The following is a 15,424-nucleotide window of genomic DNA, read 5'->3' on the forward strand; positions in this document are numbered from 1 at the left end:
TTTTCAAGGAGAGGAGCAAATGGGGGGGGGGGGGAGGGGTTTGTGGTGGGAGAAGGGTGCAACAATGAATGAATGGAATTCCAAAATCTCTGTAGATGTTTATTGAAATGAAAAATAAACAAACTAAATTTAAAAAAAAAGAAGGTGCTGAGGGGCAGGAGTGCTATATCTAACCTGGGGTACAGGTGAGGAGGCTGGGTTCTCAGGACTCTGGCTGGGGAGAAGTCCCCGGGACTAGACAGTGAGGGACCATGGGTCTGCAGCCAGCCCCTTGAATGGACACTATACTTCCTCCACAAACTCGGCAAGGACAGTGACTTTACGGGATCAGTCTGGTTGGGCAGAGGGAGTCTCTGGAAGCCGGAGTGGCAGTGATGAGGATGAGGCAAAGAAGGGACAAGAGAGTGGAGGCCTCCCTGGGAATTGGAGGCAAGGACAGGGGAGGGGTCAGGTATGGAGTTGGAGCAAGTGAGGACACCAGTGAAGACAAGATGCAAGGAGCTTGGAGGGAGCTGGGGAGACACAGGTGGGAGAGTGAATGGCGCTAAACAGGCGGGACTGGGTCTCTTCCACCCAAGGATCTGCTGAAGAGGTTCTAAAAGGTTCTTTCTGGTGCTGATTTGTGGCAGTAAAGAGGTATGGGACAGAAGCCTGGAAGAGTCTGCTGACTTCATGCAATAGAACAGAGTGTTTATGCATGGCTCATTAGAGGATGGTGAAAGAATAGCAGGTGAGCAGACAAGATGGAGTGGAGAGGGTACAGTCAGGGCTGGGCTCTGAGGGCTGCAGGAGTCCTGTGACCCAGGCTGAGCAAAGGGGAGACAAACTATTCCTTCCAGACTGGCAGTCCCAGGACACCACCTTGCTATCAGCAAGCACCCCTGCTGTGGATTCAGAAAGCAGTGGGACATGGGGGAGGGAAAGGAGGTCAGCCTCAGGTCAGACCCTGCCAGTCCCCAAACCTTCCCACCCTCCTCTGGTCTAAAGACTCCAGATTCCAACCTGGTCCTCTCCCTTCCTTCCCTGGGATGCAGCACTGAAGGGTTTCCCTTCACTCACCCACTGGGGCACTACATCTTCAGGGAGGTGACGCGGGGGATGTGGAAGAGCTGTGTCTCCTCAGAGCTGGTGGAGCTGCGGCATCCGCAGAAATAGAGTGAGGCCCCAGCCACAGGCCCTCAGCCCTGGACACAGGGACAAAGCCCAGAGCCCCTATTTTCCTTCTGAAAAGTCCTCCAGAGGACAGGAAGAGGTCCGAGGAGCTATGCTTAGGTGGAAGTAATGCAGCTAGAAGGGCTTGGGACAGACATGTGGGAGAATCTTTGGACCTTGGAGCACCACTCAGCCGGGACCGCCATCTGCCTGGGAGGTGTGCCAACGTGCTGTGGGAGATCCTGTCCGGGACCTTTTCTGCCCAAAGAGTTGACACAGCCTCCTCACCTGAGACGCTTCTGGATGGGTCGGAAGTATTTGGAGGTCTTTACAGCAAAGATGATGCTTGGGATCAAGAGAAAGGTGCACCAGGCCAGGCAGAACCAGAAGGCATTCTGGAACAGAGGCCAGGTTCAGCTCACCTTGTCTAGAAAGGCTCCGTCCCACCCTTTGACCTCCAGCCTTCTCCACTGAGGAGCATGGGAAAGGGACTGGAGGCAGGGCTGGAGGGCAGGGGCCCGGCCTACTCACACCATCTATGCCATGGAGGGCTCAATGCCCACAAGATCGCAACGAGCCAGAGGACACTCACCCAGGGGTCAACCATCATGTCACACAGGGTCACACGCCCATTGTCCACAGCTGCAGAGAGGGGCCGGCAGGTGGCAATACGTTGGGTCACCTGGGGTGTCAATTTGAGGCAGGTAATACAGAGGCGCATAAACTCACTGGCGTGCACCCACTCTCGAGAGAGAGGCTCACTGGGGCACGTGGAGGCCCAGAAACACAGCTGAGTGCTAGGACCCAGTTATGAACTGACTGAGACAGGTGCAGGCAGATACACCTGGATACCGGTACACAGAGTGCAGGGGCTGAAACTCATGACTCAGTTTTCACCCTTCTTATGTGGTGTACTGGATTCTATGCCCAGCACCATGCTTCAAATCACATTCACTGGATAGCGATATGTGTGTGTGTGTGTGTGTGTGTGTGTGTGTGTGTGCAGGCCCAGACAAGTCATGTGAACACCGCATGCACATATACAACTCACATGCCCATGTGCACACACACACATATTCAGGGTTAAAAGCAGAACTCCCTGGAGGCCTGGTGCAGTTCCCAAGCTTTCTGAGGCCCTGAGAATCCAGGACTCCAGGAGGATGTAGAGTCTGAGGGCTCGGTTGGCCTCAGACAAGAGGGGCAAGGAAGGGAAGGGACAAGGTGAGGACAGCATGCCCGAGAGCTGAGGCTCACATTGGACCTCAGAGAAGGGCAGCAGAGGTACCCAGGAGAGCCCAGCCATCAGGATGGGAACCAGGGGTCAGAGGTCAAGTCTCAGAGCCTGCATTATCTCCCACAGCATCCGAGGGGCCTGGAGAAAGCAGAGCTGGCACCCCGGAGCCAGGCGACCATTAGGTGCTCAGAGGACAGCAGGGCCCAAGCCTCACTCACCTCCTCTCTCCCCCAGGCCACATACTGGGAGAAGTAGTCCATCTCCCTGCTCAAGTAACACTCAGTTTCCTGCAGGGAAGAGAGGAGTCCTGGGCCAGGAGGGCAGAATCAGCATGCCCTCAGCCCCTATCCCCACAACGAGGATCTAGAGATACAGGCTGGAAGCTCCGTGGGCCTCTGCCCACAACTGTCCAGCTCCAAGGCTGCTCCTTCCCACTATGTCCACTCACATTCTTCAGGATGTGGCTGGCCCAGGCAGGAAGCTCTGCTTTCAGGTAAGTGGCCTTTTCTAGGATGTCTGATGCCTCAAGCTGGGAGAGAAGAAGGCAACTTCAAGTCAAAGCCAGCTCAGTCAAGAGGCAGTGTCTCATTCGTTCCTGCACTTACTAAGTCAACCACAGCATGCTCGATATTGGCATGAGACTCAGCCTCAGGACACCAAGGCCAGAGGGTGGTCCTCCAGGAGCCGCCTCCCTTCCCCCCCCCCTCGCCATCACCACCCAGTGTGTGTGGAAAGAGCAGATGAGCTGGGCCCTCCGTTTCTGCTTCCTGCTGCTGTCCACGGTGATAGAGACCAGGCCACCTCCTCCCACTGCCTGCTCTCCTCCCTCACAGACACCTGGAGTCTTGGGGCTGAGGACGCCAGGGCCCAGACACTGTGGTTAAGCTTCGCCTACAGGAAGAGATCAGGGATGGTTAGAGAAGGGGAGAGGGAAGAGGGACCTCCTTCCTCTCTTGCTGACCCTCCCCTCTCCTATAAACAAACAACAGACAACAAAGCAAATTCGTTGCCATCCATCATGCATCAGGTTAATGCCCACTCACGCCTTACAAGACTGAATGGAACAGAAGCAGATCACCAGGCTGTTCTTCTGCAGCACTGCCTGATGAGTTGCAACTGCCAACCTTACAGTTAGTCATTCACACTCACTCGCATTGCCATCGAGTCAGAACTGACTCATGGCTGACCCTCCAGTGGTCTTTCCGGGGCTGTAAATCGCACGGGAGGAGACTGCCCATCCTCCTATGGAGCATATGGTGGGTTCAAACTACATGCCTTTGGGCTGGCAGCGCAACTCCTTACCACTAGGTCACTAGGGCTTCTCTTAGGTTAGTAGCTGAGCACAAACTGCGTACCAGCCTAAACTCTCTGAGCCCCAGACTCACCACCAGGATCTGCTGGGGGATGACCTTCTCCTGATAGAGGCTTCTGAGTGCTTGGGCCTCCTCCCTTAGTGAAGAGCTGCCCTGGGAAGAGGAGGGAGGGACAGATCAGAAGGGGCACCCTGCTCAGGACAGACAGGCTTTGTGTCTATGGAGCATACCCCCACACATTGAGGTGATACATAGAGTGCAGGGTTCAGAGGCCAAAAACTGAGGCGGTCCCAGAGCCTGGGTTCAGGGTGTGGAGCTTGAAGACCAAGTTTCAGCCTGGCTTCTGGGAGTCGCTACTTCAGCCATATAGCCTTCTTAGAGGCAAGGATCAAGACACTTCCTCTCCCATACCGTTGGAGAAGCCAGTACTCAGAAAGAGAAATCAAGTTTGGAAAGGTGGAGGGTCAGCAAAAGAGAAGAAGACCCTCACACAGTGACTGCTGTGATAGGCTCCAGTGTGTCAGAGATGGTTAAGGGTGGCACAGGATAGGACAGTGATCAGATCTGCTGTTTGTAGGGTCTCTATGAGTCATACTCAACTCAGCGGCACCTAACAACAATAATAAGCTGCAGCGCCACCTGCTGAGACTGTGGAATGTCCTTTGTGGAATGTGTATTGTTGGGGCTGTGGAGCATCAGTCTAGGAAAAGTCTTGGAAAGAACTTTACAAACTCCAAATATTGATAAATACATACTATTTTCTTCCTTTAATCTCCCTGCAGCAACTGTCATGCTATCTGACTCATCACTTCTTCCTCACAAAACCCTCCCCAGCGCACTCTGCAAGCAGCATGCAACCAGAAGTGCTTTCCCAACTGGGCCAGGCCTGGCTTCCACTCTGTCTCATCCACACAGCCCTTCGAGGTGGGATGTGCCATTTAAAAAAGTGAAACCAGCCAGTTGCCATTGAATCAACCCCAACTCTGGACAACCCCATGAATGTCAGAGCAGGGTTGTGCTCCACAGCATTTCAGGAGTTTTCAGAAACAAGCCAGCAAGTCTTTAGTCCATGGTGCTTCCAGGCGAATCTTCCCATCAACCTTCCAGATAGTGGGTGAGCACATTAGCCAAGCTGCCATGGCATCAGCAGTCATGAAATCAAAAGACAAATTGCATGGGGAAAGTCTGCAGTTAGGGACCTCTCCAAAGTACTGTAGAGCGATGATGTCAGTTTAAAGACCAAGGTGCACCTGATCCAGGCCATGAGATTTTTTAATCACTTGACGTGCATCTGAAAGCCAGACAATCAAGAAGGATGACAGAAGAAAAATCGATGACTTTGAGCTGTGTTGCTGGAGAAGAGTACTGAATACCCCATGAAATTCCAGAAGAACAAACAGATGTGTCTTAGAGAAGGTGCAGCCAGAGGGCTCCTTACAGGCAGGCATGGTGAAGGTTGGTATCACATATTCTGAGCATGTTGCTCGAAGGGGATTTTCCTTGGAGAAGGACATCATGCTTGGAAAGGTAGAGGGTCAGCAAAAGAGAAGGCCTTCAACAAGAGGGACTGACACATCGACTGCAGCAGTGGGCATACATGTATCAGAGACGATGAGGATGGCACAGAATAGACCAGGGTTCAGATCTGTTCACAGGGCCCTTATGGGTCTTACTTGACCCAGTGGCACATAACAATTCTATGTTATAGAGAAGATCTACAGGTGAGGTCCAGAGATGTGGAGTAATTTGCCCCAAGCCACACAGCCACTAAGTGACAGAGCTTGTGTCAGAAGTGATGCTGTAGACCCTCAGAGCAAGTTAGGTTTTAGCCTCAGCCCTCCTCAGTGGGGCCTCAGTCTCCTGCCCTTCACCAATCCATGCACTCTCATCTCCCCTAGTCTGCCTGGCTCCCCTTGCTCTCCTGCCCTCCCTCCCCTGCACTCTCATCCCCACCTCCTAGTCTGCTGGCTCCCCTTGGCTCCTGCCCTCCCCCAGTGGGCTCTCAGGTTCCCCCTTACTTGGGCCTGGGCCAGTTTCTCCAGCTCTTGAGTCAGCTTCTCCATGTCTGTTTTCACTACTGGCTTCTGGATCTGGGGTCAGACAGGAGAGATGAGTGAATGGCTTGGCTGGCAGCCTCCCTGGGCACACCCTGGGCCTCTAGCTCCCAGCACTTCCCAAAGGCTCTGCCTGCTGAGGCTTGTCAGTCTCAGGAGTGGAAACACATTTTCCACCATGATACTTTCCATCATGAGGGGGATGGGGGAATGAGGGTCCCTCTGGTGTAACTCAACAAGGAGGGGAGTGACCTCCCCCAGATTCCTAAGACAGTGGGTTCAGAACCATGAACAGTGGCACATGCTATCGGAGGGGGACAGTGGGAGGCACAATCACTCCTGCCACAATGCAGTGTGTGGTGTGTGCCATACTCCCAGACAGGCTGGGGACACATGGTCCCTGGATACACCCAACAGGAAGAGCTTCAGGGCTGTAGACCAGGCCTCCCAGGATGAGGGTGGAGAAATGGAGGAGAAGTCACAGCCAGGGCAAGGTGAGGCCCCTCTGTCCTGCCCGCATCAAGCTGGGACACCTGAGGAGCACATGGCTGACCTGAGTGAGGAAGTCTGCGTAGTGAATCTTGTCCAGCCCGCTGCTCTGCAGAGTCTCCAGGTCCCGGCGGGCTGCCGGGTGCAGCAGGTCCAGGTCCCGCATGTTCAGCTTGAGAGTCTGCAATTCTTGCTGCAGTTTGGCAGTGTACTGTGGGAGAGAGGATGGGGTAAGGGCCACTCCGCAGGACCACAGCAGATTCCTGGGTGAGGGGTCAGGAGGCCCCCTCTTGGATAACTGCAATCCCCTGTCTCAGACTTCAACTCCAACCAGGCTCTCAGCAGGTCTGCTTCTCTTCTACCCGGAGACACAGCTCTCCTCCATACCAGTCTGGCTTCTGGCATGGACCTGGCATAAACCCTGTTAGAGACCAGCCTTCCTATACCCTGCACCAGATCATCTTATTAATATAAGAATATAAAAAAGGAGCTGGAAGGTTGTGCTGGGGTGGTGCAGACTGAGAGTTAGTGAGCTCTGTAGGTGAGGGGAAACGTGGGTCTACCCATCACATACTTGGGAATGGGGAGCTTTGGGGAACTCCAAGTTGCCTCACTTGGGAGTGGAGAGGAAAGGTAGAGAATTTTACAGACACTGCACAATCCTGTCAGGCAATGCATAAGGAAGACGGGAGAAGACCTGATACCTTGAGCTGTGGTGTTGGAGGAGAGTGCTGAGCATCCCATGGATGGCCAGAAGGATAAACAGATATGTCTTGGAAAAAGTGTGGCCAGAAGGCTACTTGTATGCTAGGAGAGTGGAACGTCACCTCAAATACTTGGGCTTGCTGTTAAAAGGGGCCCGTCCTTGGAAAAGGACATCACACTTGGAAAGGTGGAGGGTCAGCAAAGGAGGAGAAGACCCTCAATGGGAACTGACAGAGTGGCTGTAATGGGCTCGAGGGTGTCAGAGATGGTGAGGATGGCACAGGACAGGGTGAGGCTCAGGTCCCTTGTTCACAGGGCCGAAGCCTCAGCAACACCTCACACAGCATCCTGAGTCAGCCCTCCATGGACATAGTGCTGACTTCTCTTTGTTCTAAAACTCTTCCTAACCAGCATTCTCCCAGTTCTGGAGAAGTCCAGGGGTGAAGAGAAGGTTTATTGAGTCAGGCTGGGTGGGAAGGATTGTACCTCTACTGCCTCTTAGCTCTGTAATTCCAGTGACCTTCTGCGAACATGATTCCCTTCCCAGCCTCCTGACTCCCTGCTAAAGTTCTCACCCTCAGTGGACACACACACACACACACACACACACACACACACACACACACACCCCAAGTCCTCTCATTCACTGTCTCCACCCTCTTCTGTGACAATCTCATCTGTTTTCAGCCTCTCCTGTACACAGTGCACACAGCTTCTTATCCCCTCCAGGTTCTGGCCTGCATGCCCACACACCTTCACTGACCTCTAGCCCTAACTGGCCATAAGGACTTCTTACACTCTAGGAGCTATACCCCCACAGAGACAAGATCAGAAGAAGCAGAGCTGCAAAGGTCCCCCAGAGCCCTGTACAAGTCTCCCTGACCTGGTCCATATCCAGATGCTTCTCCACATCATAGGAACCATTGAGCTCCAGGACACTCCACAGTGCAGCTCCCTCCTTGCACTGCCTGGAGAAGAGCAATGACAGGCAGGAAGCAGGGAGGGATTGTAGGACTGACCACCCTGCCTGCAGGCCCACCTCCATCTCTCCCCATGGACCTCTCCTCCAGTCCATCTCCGGGGCCCCACTCACTGATAGGCCATGAGGATACTGACGTTCTTTTTCAGACCAATGAGGTCAGACAGGTTCATGGATGGGGGCAAATTCCCTGGGGTGTCTACAAACTGAGACAAGCAGAGAGTCACGGGCTAGAGCAAGGTGCCTGGTCTCAGGATGCCCTTGCACCACAGATACCAGGAACATTCCCGAGACAACAGCCCTAACCTGACCTCTAGCTCAAATGACCACTGGCCACAACTCCTCTTCCCACCAATCTCAAGAAGAAGGGGCCAAGTGGCCTTCAGCACAGAGCCTAGGCCAGTGTTCCATCTCACCTGTGGGAGCACAGAGGGAGCTCAAGGCTGGGAGAAGAGAGAGGTCAGGCCTGGGGAAACTTCATCATCCCTGTCCAGCATCATGCCCTACACCCCCTCCCACCCTGTTCTCTCTTAAGCTCTTTCCAGCTGCCTTTGTCTTCACTCCCTTGTCCTTCGTCTCTCCAGCCTCTCAAGCTCCTGATTCCTCCAGTTCCACCCATACCTCCTTCCACCCTAGACCCCCAAATGGGTGGGGACAGCCCACCTTGGAGAGTTCCCCATTCTTCCAGCTCCTGCACACCAGCGTCTGCATATTGCCTCCGATCAGGAAGGTGGCGAAGACTAGAAGAATGAGGGGTGCTGCAAAAAGGAAGCTGAAGCCCACACCCCTGGAGAAAGGAAGAGATAAGGTTGAGAAAAGATTGGAGTGTCCCTTAACTATCTCTCCATTCCCTCCCATAGCCCAGGGTATTGTCAAAGCTGGCCCCATGGCAGAGCCCTTTGGGGAAAGGACCCAAAAAACTCAGCCTTCTGGGAGTAAGAAGAGTTCAGAAACCCGACAGTCCCTATCACAGTCCCACCTTGTCACCTGTGCCAGGTTGGCCCTGGTAGCCTGGAGAAGAGGACAGCTGTTGGGTCAAAGAGCCAGGACTTTCCAGCTCTGGGCCCAGCCACCATAGGGCCTGGCCTCCCACCATGCTGGCCACCTACAGCTCAAGTGTCCTACAGAAGGGCCTTCAAACAAGGTGCCATCGGCCTACAGTACTTCTCTGTAAGCCTGGAACAGCCTCATGCCAGAGTTGAAGGCTTAAAGATAAAACATGGGCGGTTGGAGTTCAGTGCCCATGGTCACCTTGGCCAAACACAAGCAGTGGACAGCCTGCACATTGCTAGACAGCTCGGGCCTGAGGAACCACCTAGTGCAGAAATGAAAAACAGCTCCCACTTCTGACACTATCATCCCCTATTAGTGATGCTCCATGAAAGCTTGGTTAAGAAAGATTGGGAGGCTGTGCTCAGCAGGGAAGATGACCTCGGCCCTTTGACGAGCCCAATCAGCACTGATTCAGGAAAAGAAAAAGAGAAGTCGTTGCTGTCAAGTTGATTTCAAGTCATGGCACCCCAACAAGACAAAGGAGAATTTCCAAAGCCCTGTAGAATTTGCAAGGCTGGCGACCTTTGGGTTAGCAGTCCAATGCTTGTTGTTTTTCTTACGTGCCGTCGAGTTGCATATGACTGATAAAGATCCAATAAACAACAGACCAGAACCTTGATCTATCATGCACCATCCTCATCATCACCAACACACATGAGCTCATTGCCACAACTTGTCAACCCATCGCATTGAGTGTCTTCCTCTCTTTCGCCTACCCTCTGCCTTTCCAAGCATAATGTCCCTGTCCAGAAAATAGCTTCTCCTAGTAGCATGCTCCCCAAACGTTGAGGACTCTCCTTCATAGGGTCGCTATGAGTCGCCTGCGACTCAAAGACACTTAACAACAACACAACAGTAACACGCTCAAAGCATGAGAGACACAACCTAGCCTGATATTTAGTGGTCCTGACTTACCTTTCTTGCTCTAGTTGTTGTCAGGTGCCATCAAGTCAACCAGGACTCATAGCGACCCTGTGAACAACAGATCTGAGCCCTCTCCTATCCTGTGCCATTCTCATCACTCCTGACACACTTGAGCCTATTGCTGCAGTCACTGTGTCAGTCCATCTCATTGAGGGGCTTCCTCTCTTTCACTGATCATCTGCCTTTCCAAGCATGATGTCCCTCTCCAAGGAATAGCCTCTCCTAAAAAGATGACTGAAGCATGTGAGACAAAGCTTTGTCAAGGGCATTCTTCATGTCACCTCTCCTCACTCTAGTATGACCTTTTTATATAGATGAAGACATCAAGGCCCAGATAGATAGCAATTTGCCCATGGCCACCCAGCGGTTTGGTGTATAAGCCATCTACAGCCCAGTCTCTGACTTCCAGGATGCTGTTTCTGTAGCCCGATTCGCAGCTGACAATGAGAGGGACAGAAACCTGGCCAGTCCAGTGTGACGAGACCTTTCCCTCTTACTACCCTTTCTTACATCATGAGGAAGCGGGCTCCAGCCTTGCCCTTGGCCTCTGAGTAGCTGGGGTCCTCCCTGGCTGACAGCCCCCAGATGCCCAGGTTGAGGCCCAGCAGGTTACAGAGCACGATAAGGATGACCATGGAGCACAGCACACAGCCCACGATCCACCTGCACAGAGAGGGTGGGGGTGTCAGTGAGAGGAAAGACAGCTGGGCACAGGGGAGGGGGGCTGGCAACACTCGGAGTGATAGGGGACTGCTTGTGGGAAACCGTAGCTTCAGGGCTGAGCCTTTGAGGATGTAGTTGTGGACACTTTCTGAGCCTCAGTGTTCCTAGGGGGTCCCCAGTCTCAGGCTCCAAAGGCACACAACTAGGTGGGGGCAAAGCCCTGAAAGCTATGGAGGGGTTCCTCAGCTTAACTAGAGGCAGATGCTTAGCTCAACTGGGGAGTACAATTTTAGTCTTGTGAGACTGAAAGACTCAGCTGCCCAACCACTCATCCCATGGGCCCCTAGCCCCATGAGCCTGTCATATCTCCACATCCACCCCATGGGTTTCTAGGCACCTGTACCTCTACACCCACCCATGGGCTTCTAGGCACCTTTACCTCTGCATCCATCCCACAGGCTCCCAGGCACCTGCACCTCTGCCTCTTCTACCCCATGGGTTCCCAGGCACCTGCACCTCTGCATTCATCCCACGGACTCCCAGGCACCTGTAACTCGGCATTCATCCCACAGCCTCCCAGGCACCTGCACCTTTGCCTCTACCCTATGGGCTCCTAGGCACCTGCACTTCTGTATTCATCCCATGGGCTCCCAGGCACCTGCACCTCTGCATCCATCCTACAGGCTCCCAGACACCTGCACCTCTGCATCCACCCACAGGCTCCCAAGTATCTCTGCCTCTACCCCACAGGCTCCTAGACACCTGTATTTCTGTATCCACCCCATGGGCTTCCAGGCCTCTGCATCCACCCCACAGCTCCCAAGCATCTCTGTATCCACCCCATGGCCTCCCAGGCATCTCTGTATCTACCACATGGCCTCCCTTGTACCTACATCTCTCATATCTCTGCATCCACCCCACAGCCTCCCAGGCATCTTTGCATCCACTTCACGGGCTCCCAGGCACCTGTATCTCTCATATCGCTGCACCTCCTGCAGGTAGGGATGGCTACTCTGCTCTGCATCTTCCAGGGCCTGGCTCCAGCGAGAGGTGGCCTCCAAGCCTGGGAAGCCTTCAGCCAGAGTTCTTATTCCCTCGGGTTCCTGAGCCACTTCCTTCTTCAGTTCTGCTCAAAACAATGTAGTTTTATATGGTGGAGAGGGAACTTGAGGGCCCAGGAAGGAAAGTAGCAGGCAGATAGGACCTCTAGGCTCATTTGTGAGGCCCCGTTAAGGACAACATTTGCCTCCTGCACCCTGGAAGACTTATTTCAACAAGCCTGCCTCAGTCAGTGTTCTGAGAGAACCTCAGAAGAAGCCCCTGCTGGACACCCCTCCATTATGGCTGAAGGGTAACCATTATTGGAGGGTAACCTCCATTATGGTGAAGGGGTAACCACTGAGTAGAGTCTCACCATTGATCATGTCGGCCATCTGCATGGCAGCCAGGAGTGGGAGGGAGTTGAAGGTGTTGTTCTCCTGCATCAACCAAGCAGGGAAGTCTGTCAGCTTCCACCCTGCTTCCCCAGTTCTGGAACCACTCAGGATCTCTGTATCCAAATCCACCTGCCTTGCCAGCTGCCTTCACCTCACTTTGTTCCTCCCAGGACCTTTTTCTTCCAGCCAGCTGGCATGGCTGACATACCATTTTCTCCATGCCAGGATCTTTCCAGACCTCAGGCCACAGGTGCTGACTCATAGTGGTCCCAACCCCCATCTCACTGCACCTCCACCCACACAGGGAACCAGCCTCTTCTCCTGTCTCAGCCTGAGTGCACCCCTCCTGCCCCAGACCCTCAACCCTAAGGGCTGTGGCTTTCCCTAACCCACACCTGCACCCTATCGACTGGTGTGCACGCTGAGGGCAGGCACCATGAACCTCCAGCCCAGGTAGCAATTTCTGACTAGGTTCCTATTCTAATGAATGGAAGCTGAGGCCTCTCACTGAAAAGAAAGGTCCTAAGAAGTTGAGAGAAGAGAGAGATAACTGACAGAGGGCAGGGGCATGTACCTCCTGGACCATGCTGGAGAAGTTGGCCTCTGGAACATCCCTCAGTCGATGCAGGACATCATCCACTGTGGGCACCTAAGCGCAACATTATAACAAAGGCCATGGACAGGTCTGAAAGTGACCCCTGAGCGTGGAGTGTGGGGAATGCCTCTGAACCCTGAGCCCTCATGTGAACAATAGACAGCAACGAGAATTCAAGGAGCACATCTGTGTGACAATCACAGATCAGAACGTGGCCTCCAAGGGACTCATGACATGCCACCAGGATGTCCATCATCCCCCTTGAGTGTGGGGGGATGACAGGGTCATTAGAGGAAAGGCAGCTGGGAGTGTCCCTTAGAAAGCATGAGACTATTCAAATGTCTGGGGAGTCTAAGTGGCCCCCTGAGCCAGAGGCTACCATCTGGCACCTGTGTGAAGTCAGCGCCCAGCTGCAGGGCACGGGCCCTGCTCATGGCCCCAGTGCAGCCCTGGCATCCTGGCTCCTGCAGTAGCGACTCAAGGCGCTCCAGGTGTGTCATGACAGCTGGCTCCAGCTGCCTCTGTCCTTCTTGCAGCTCCTGCAAGGTGGCGTTCAGGACTCGAAGGTAGTCCAGGGAGACCTGTAGGGCTGGGAGACACAAGCAGAGTGATCAGGCATCATCACTCCCAACTACTCAGTTCCTCCAGGGACATAGAGCTCCTACCTCTCCCCACCTCCAACCAAAGGGACCTGCAGTCATTAAGACTCCTGCATTAAAAAAAAAAAAGACTCCTGCATAATGAAGGAAATTGCCCCAGGGCAGGTTCAGCCAGGATGGGGCAGGGATGGCTCAGGATGTGGGACCTGGGATCAGGCCATGGAAAGTCATGGGTGGGGCTGGCTGAGGCTGCATCAGGCATTCCAGGCTGGCTGACCAGTGTGGGCTGGTCAGTCCACATCCCACTCTGTCCTGAGGCCCACACCCCCTCCGCCCTGACTGTGCTTACCCTGGCCCACACCAAGCACTAAGGCCAGCACTGGGTACACGGTGCTTCCGAGCTGGGCACAGATGGTTCTCCCGATGCTCATGCCCACCCCTGGGGAACACAGGAAGAGTTTGTGGGGCCTTTCCACCTCTCCCACCCTCCCCAGGCCTGGGGTCAAGCTCCATAGGATGGGCGCTGGCAAGACCGTCCCACGGTAGAGTCCTCTTTCTGCTCTCTGAGGGCGTTCCTGGGGAATCAGGGAGCAGGGGCTTGAGAAGGCCTCCCAAGGCAAGCCTGAGCAAGTTGACGAACCAGCTGTCACCCTCACCATCCAGTTCCTGCAAGATTCGCTCCTGAGGGAGGGACAACTGCTGCGCCACAGCGTGCAGCTCCTAGGCAAACACAGGGGTGAGGTAAGGTGGCCTGCCCGCTCCCCGCCTGAGCCTCGCCCTGACGACTCCACACACACTTCCCCTTAGGTGGCAGTCAAGCGCATGGAGAAGGACCCCATTGCCAATTGGCACGGAGGCAGCCCGAGACCATGCTGCTGTCCTGGCTGGGCCTGGCGCTCAGAGTGGTGAACTGGGAGAGGAGGTCATCCAGGGCTCACCTGGGGGACGTCAGAGACCAGGCCCCGGAGGCTGAGCAGGGTCTCAGTCACAGCCTCAACGCTGGGGGGTGTGGCTTCGTGCACACGTTGGTTGGTGGCAAAGGCGCAGACCACGCCAATCCTGCAGAGACACCCAGGAGAAGGGCGCTAGAGCTGTGCTGTGTGCACTGGGAGCCAGGCCCGCCCGCCCGCCGGTCCCGGGCAGCCCCTCACAGCAGCACGAGAGTGGTCAGTAGCAGGCAGGCCATGAGGGTGCCTCGCTCACAGGCCATGGCCTTGTGCTCCGTCTTCACGCGGCCGCCGCAGCGTCTGCGACAACAACAGCAGAAGCAGAGTCCGGTGGCTGGCACCGCCAGGAGGTAGAGGGCTGCGATCACCGCACACACCACGTAGCCTGCCTCATACAGCAACATCTGGGCAGAGTGCAGAGGATAAGGGGCAGTCCCCCCATCACCGCCCCCCCCACCAGCTCCTGTCCCTCCTAGTCCAGGACACCGGAAAGGGGAAGTACAGATGGGCCACATGCTCTGCACGCACGGGCCAAGCTCTCACAAAAGATGATGAATAAATGGAAAACCTAAGTTTCTGTAAACTTTCATTAAAATTAATTTTTTTTTTCAATAAAAGAGATGAATAGGGAGGAAACTGAAGGTTGGGGAGATTTGGGGTTCCTTGCAAACCCCACTGCAATCTGAACGCAGGTATGCCATTCACAATACCAACAGAAGAGAGGAAAGATACTGGTCAAAGGCTCCTTCCCCATCTCTGCCAGACATCCAGCCAGGTAGGCAGCACTGGCTGGCCTGATCCATCCAGCCTCTCCTTCCCTCCCCTCAAGCTCACCCTAACCTCCCTTCCCAGCACCTCCCTCCAAGCCTCACCTCATCCACCTTCCAGGCAGCGGACTTGTTCAGCAGAGCCTTTACTAGTTCTGTTGTAAAGAAACAAGCTGGGGTTTGTGGGAAGAAACTTCCCTGTTTCTGTGCCCCATATGTGTACCACTGCCTGGCCACAGTGGGGCCTGGGGAGGGCTCCTCCTCTCAGGACACCCTCACAGACAGAACCTAGGGTCATATGACTCTGTCCTCCTGCCACAGGGCTGGTTCCACAGGAACCGGATCTGACAAGTAGCAGGGAAGCTACCAGCTTCTGTGAAAGCAAAAAGAGGGCCTGACCACACTACCTTTCCCCTTCATTGGGCAAAGGATGGGGCTGGGAGTATCCTGCAGCCCCCTGGTCCCCCTGAGCCTCAGCATCATGAGAGGCAGTGAATGCCTTACCAGGTCTTTA

General features: G+C 54.4%; 1 protein-coding gene across 1 annotated transcript in view; it reads right to left on the reverse strand.

Annotated features, from left to right (window-relative positions):
• Window positions 1–1,070: 1,070 nt before the first annotated feature.
• The window catches only part of PROM2 (prominin 2), a 70,704-nt gene continuing 56,350 nt past the window's right edge, over window positions 1,071–15,424 (reverse strand). Inside the window, exons 3-24 of the mRNA XM_006903222.1 lie at window positions 15,016–15,065; window positions 14,348–14,547; window positions 14,135–14,255; window positions 13,853–13,916; window positions 13,546–13,635; window positions 12,987–13,186; window positions 12,577–12,651; window positions 11,981–12,044; window positions 11,533–11,692; window positions 10,414–10,566; window positions 8,590–8,713; window positions 8,041–8,132; window positions 7,831–7,915; window positions 6,307–6,453; window positions 5,718–5,789; window positions 3,772–3,852; window positions 3,224–3,277; window positions 2,835–2,915; window positions 2,605–2,673; window positions 1,745–1,834; window positions 1,441–1,547; window positions 1,071–1,134 (exon numbers count right to left, since the gene is read on the reverse strand). Coding sequence (XP_006903284.1) covers window positions 1,071–1,134; window positions 1,441–1,547; window positions 1,745–1,834; window positions 2,605–2,673; window positions 2,835–2,915; window positions 3,224–3,277; window positions 3,772–3,852; window positions 5,718–5,789; window positions 6,307–6,453; window positions 7,831–7,915; window positions 8,041–8,132; window positions 8,590–8,713; window positions 10,414–10,566; window positions 11,533–11,692; window positions 11,981–12,044; window positions 12,577–12,651; window positions 12,987–13,186; window positions 13,546–13,635; window positions 13,853–13,916; window positions 14,135–14,255; window positions 14,348–14,547; window positions 15,016–15,065 — 2,243 coding nt within the window. The remainder of the gene's footprint in view (window positions 1,135–1,440; window positions 1,548–1,744; window positions 1,835–2,604; window positions 2,674–2,834; window positions 2,916–3,223; window positions 3,278–3,771; window positions 3,853–5,717; window positions 5,790–6,306; window positions 6,454–7,830; window positions 7,916–8,040; window positions 8,133–8,589; window positions 8,714–10,413; window positions 10,567–11,532; window positions 11,693–11,980; window positions 12,045–12,576; window positions 12,652–12,986; window positions 13,187–13,545; window positions 13,636–13,852; window positions 13,917–14,134; window positions 14,256–14,347; window positions 14,548–15,015; window positions 15,066–15,424) is intronic.

Source organism: Elephantulus edwardii, unplaced genomic scaffold (genome assembly GCF_000299155.1).
Source record: "Elephantulus edwardii isolate Elephantulus edwardi_28Jun2011 unplaced genomic scaffold, EleEdw1.0 scaffold00541, whole genome shotgun sequence".
Taxonomy (NCBI): domain Eukaryota; kingdom Metazoa; phylum Chordata; class Mammalia; order Macroscelidea; family Macroscelididae; genus Elephantulus; species Elephantulus edwardii.